Source organism: Psammomys obesus, unplaced genomic scaffold, assembly GCF_907164565.1.
Source record: "Psammomys obesus unplaced genomic scaffold, mPsaObe1.curated_primary_1811, whole genome shotgun sequence".
Lineage (NCBI taxonomy): Eukaryota > Metazoa > Chordata > Mammalia > Rodentia > Muridae > Psammomys > Psammomys obesus.
The window spans coordinates 12,811,169-12,815,052 of NW_026591086.1; the positions used below are offsets into that span (position 1 = coordinate 12,811,169).

The window sequence follows — 3,884 nt, forward strand, 5'->3', positions numbered from 1 at the left end:
AACTTCGTTCTAACAAAGGACATTATTTGACACCAAGGAAACAGAGCAGCTAAGCCTGAACCACCGCAGGCTATGACATCCCGAACCCGCTGCAGAGACTAGGGCAGCCGCGACATCCCCCTACCCAAGCCCGGTGAAGTCCCTGGACAGCGGTGGGCCAGATGCCAGAGATCCGGGATACCAGCCCAGAGCCGTCATCGCCGTCCCCGCAGGCTCGGCTGTGCGCTCGGCAAAGGGAATCCGATTCTGCTGACAACTTCTTTCCGAGAAAGGGGTGGGAACTTGAGCAGGTCAGGAGGCGGACGCTGCTTCCCCTGAGCCACACCCAGCCGGTGTGACTCAAGCTGCGGGTGCTCGGCCTCGAGTCCCCGCCCGTCCCAGCATGCTCTGGGAGAGCGCGCCCCGCCCCGCCCCGCCCCGCCCCGCCCCCGCCCGCCGCGCGCACCCATGGGAACGCCGCATTGTGTCACCGGCCAAGTCCCCGGATGCCCGCCGCCCTTCCCCGGCCCGGCCGTGCCGCGGCCACGCCCCCCCCGCGCCGCTCTGCGTGCCACGTCACCGCTTGCGGCAGTTCCGGGGGCGCAGCGGGCGATGACGTAGAGGATCGTGCCCTCTATATGAGGTTGGGGAGCGCCCGAAGTCGGCCTTTTCCGCCCGCTCCCCCCTCCCCCCGAGCGCCGCTCCGGCTGCACCGCGCTCGCTCCGCGCCGTCAGGCTCGCGCCGCCGTCCCCAGCCGCCACCATGATCATCTACCGGGACCTCATCAGCCGTGAGTCCCGGCCGCCCGCGGGTCTGGGTGCGGGTGGGCTCAGGAGGCCGGGGCGCGAGCGCAGAGCCTGGGCCGGGAGCCGCCGCGTGCGCCCGGCGGGCGCGGGCAATGGCGAGCCTCCGCCCGCTGACGGGCGGCTCTGTCTCTCCGTCCCCTTTCAGATGACGAGCTGTTCTCCGACATCTACAAGATCCGGGAGATCGCGGACGGGCTGTGCCTGGAGGTGGAGGGCAAGGTGAGCGGGGCGCCGCGGGGAGGCCGGGCGGGCCGGGGTTGCGGCGGGGCCGCTGGGGCTCGTGCAATCCTCCCGGCCGCCTCCAGGCGGAGGAGACGCTTTTTCCGGCCCGGGGTTTTTCTAGAAAAGTGGAGGCGGAGCCGAGCCTGGAAATAGGTCCGCGAACTCAGCACCCAGCCTCCTTCCGGGCGACCGGGGACATATTGTCTCTGTTTAAGATATGTTGGCGCTGCCTGCGCTTAACCCGTGGCGGTCCGAGAGTGCCCAGAACTTCTTCCACTTTGTTAGCAAGACCGCCGCCTTCGATCGGGGCAAAGGCTACGTTTTTGTGGGCTTAAGGTTTTCGAGGGAACTGACAGACGGTTGCCGGCGTGTAGAAGTTAATTTGGAGGCGAGTTTTTTTGTTTGTTTGTTTTGCAATCACGTTTTTTTTTTCCCTTAACGTAGATGGTCAGTAGGACAGAGGGTAACATCGATGACTCGCTCATCGGTGGAAATGCTTCCGCCGAAGGCCCGGAGGGCGAAGGTACCGAAAGCACAGTAGTCACCGGTGTTGATATTGTCATGAACCATCACTTACAGGAAACCAGCTTCACAAAAGAGGCCTACAAAAAGTACATCAAAGATTACATGAAATCGTAAGTGATGTAAACACCCCGTTTTGGTGGTCAGGGTCCTAGAAGACTTACTGTTGCTAGTGGGTTCCTTGGTAATAAAGGACGTGGAAGAGGAACCTTTTGTTATATAGTGAAGGTTGCGTCTCAGTAATGTGGATATATTGTACAAGCAGTCTGGCTTTGGAGAATAGAAAGAATTCCTGTAAAAGTTAATGTGTCTAGAATTATATTTATTGGCTGTATCCTGTCACCTAGTAGTGAGCTGTATCATTCTTTTTTGTTTAGAGCCAGTAGCTCTTTCTCTTTCTGGTTGGGGCTTGTACTGTACTTAATGGAAAAACTGATTTTACTTAACTCAATATTTTAATGACCTGTTAAAATTTACTGTTTTAGACTCAAAGGCAAACTTGAAGAACATAAACCAGAAAGAGTAAAGCCTTTTATGGCTGGGGCTGCAGAGCAAATTAAGCACATCCTTGCTAACTTCAATAACTACCAGGTAAATCAAAGGGTTGTACAGCCTTGACCACAGGGAAAGGTGGGATGGGTTCTGTCTGTACAGGGCTGTCCTGGAACTCACTGTATAAACCAGGCTAACTTAGAATGCTCCACCCACCTCAGCCTTCTGAGATTAAAGGATTGTAGTGTCACCGCCAACACTGCAAGAGCTGATATGTAAAGTGATAAAGCATGACTGTTTTCATTGAGAAAGGCTTTATCTGTAGACTGGGCTGTCCTTGAACCCAGCAGTCCTCCTGCCTCTCTCTGCCTTTTAAGTGCTGGGATTAAAGGTGTGTGGGAACACACTTGGCCAGTATGTTTGTTGCTTTTGAGTTATCAGAGCTTAGCAAAATGTTGGTTTGGAGTTCTGTATTTTCCTTCTGTCGTTTGCTTTGAAGCTAATTGTCATTATTTGTTACTTGTTTCTTAAGTTTTTTATTGGTGAAAACATGAATCCAGATGGTATGGTTGCTCTCCTGGACTACCGTGAAGATGGTGTGACTCCATTCATGATTTTCTTTAAGGATGGCTTAGAGATGGAAAAATGTGTAAGTACACATTGAAATTAGTAGTGGTTAGTGTGGTTCTTTCCTATCTGTAGGTACGGACATGGTTCTCTTGAAGCCATGTAGATTGGGAGATCTAGGCTTTTATCTTGTGGAATCTAAGGAGAATAGTGCCTTGAACATAAAGAGGGCCTAGAGAAATGAGCTTGCTTGGAGTGCTCAGAGAAACTTTAAGTGGGGTCATCACTAGCTTGGATTGACCCAGCCTGGGATAAGTTATAGGCAGAGTATGGGTGTGAACTGGCACTAATGGCCTTTGCTCCACAGTGGTTCAAGTCCATTTCATACAGTACCACAGGATTTCTTTCCCATGTTTACAAAATCTTTAGTAAAAATAGAACACAAAGATGTGTTCCATAAGGGGGCTTTTGGAGGCCTTGTTGTAAGCTAGGCAGAAGGTTAGAACTATGCTCTGGGACAGTGGGGTGAGGGTAGCAGTATTCAGACAAGGCCTGGTGTTTGTTGGAGAACTGAATGGAGTCTGCAGAAAGATTGGCAGGTGCTGCTGACTTGGTGGGGGTGTTCTGCATCCACTGATAGACCTTGAACAGTGTGGTTGTTCTTCTGGTTTGCACTAGGATGCAAAAGAAAAGCTCCCTGCGCTTCCTGCCTGTCTTTGTGGCAGTCCAGATTGAATTGGGGAGTACATCTATAATATGCTAAGAAAGTTAACACACTCAAGCTAGGGCAGCTCTTCATGCAGTTTCCTTGTTTTGCAGTAACAAATTGAACCTATCACCTGTCACCGTAACTGGCTGCTGCTTACCATCCATTCAACACCAGGACTTTAGGCAAATGGGACTGATGTCATCTTGAGCTTTTATTTTGACCGTGATTTATTTGGAGTGGAGGCATTGTTTTTGTAAGAAAAAACATGTCATGTGGGTTGTCTAAAAATAAAGTGCATTTAAATTCACTTAAGAGTGAATGCCTCTTTAATGGGATTGTGCTGGCTCCATCCGTTAGTTGGGGTGAGAAGCTAGAGCTGGTTGAGCACTGCTAGAAAGCCAAGTCTCGTCAGATAACTGCTGCGGTGGGAGCTGCTTGCAAGACTGGACCGTGTGACAGCAAGGACCCGAGTTACAGTGACGGGAAAGATGGGAAGTGGACTCCACGTTCAGCACCTTCAGTGGAAGAGCTTACCAAAACCATAAAGAGACCAGCTGGTCGGAAGCAAGGTCCTGCCTGCTTAATT

General features: G+C 52.0%; 1 protein-coding gene and 1 non-coding gene across 2 annotated transcripts; both read left to right on the top strand.

Moving 5' to 3' along the window:
• The first annotated feature begins 542 nt into the window (after nt 1-542).
• On the top strand, nt 543-3,605 carry Tpt1 (tumor protein, translationally-controlled 1). The gene is made up of 6 exons (XM_055609913.1): nt 543-770; nt 932-1,005; nt 1,453-1,643; nt 2,016-2,121; nt 2,555-2,671; nt 3,409-3,605. Exons 1-6 carry the CDS (start codon nt 743-745, stop codon nt 3,409-3,411), a joined length of 519 nt encoding a protein of 172 aa, XP_055465888.1. The 5' UTR covers nt 543-742; the 3' UTR covers nt 3,412-3,605.
• LOC129679060 (small nucleolar RNA SNORA31) lies at nt 3,214-3,340 on the top strand. The gene has a single exon (XR_008720487.1). It is a non-coding gene; the product is annotated as a small nucleolar RNA SNORA31 (small nucleolar RNA).
• Nucleotides 3,606-3,884: the final 279 nt, after the last annotated feature.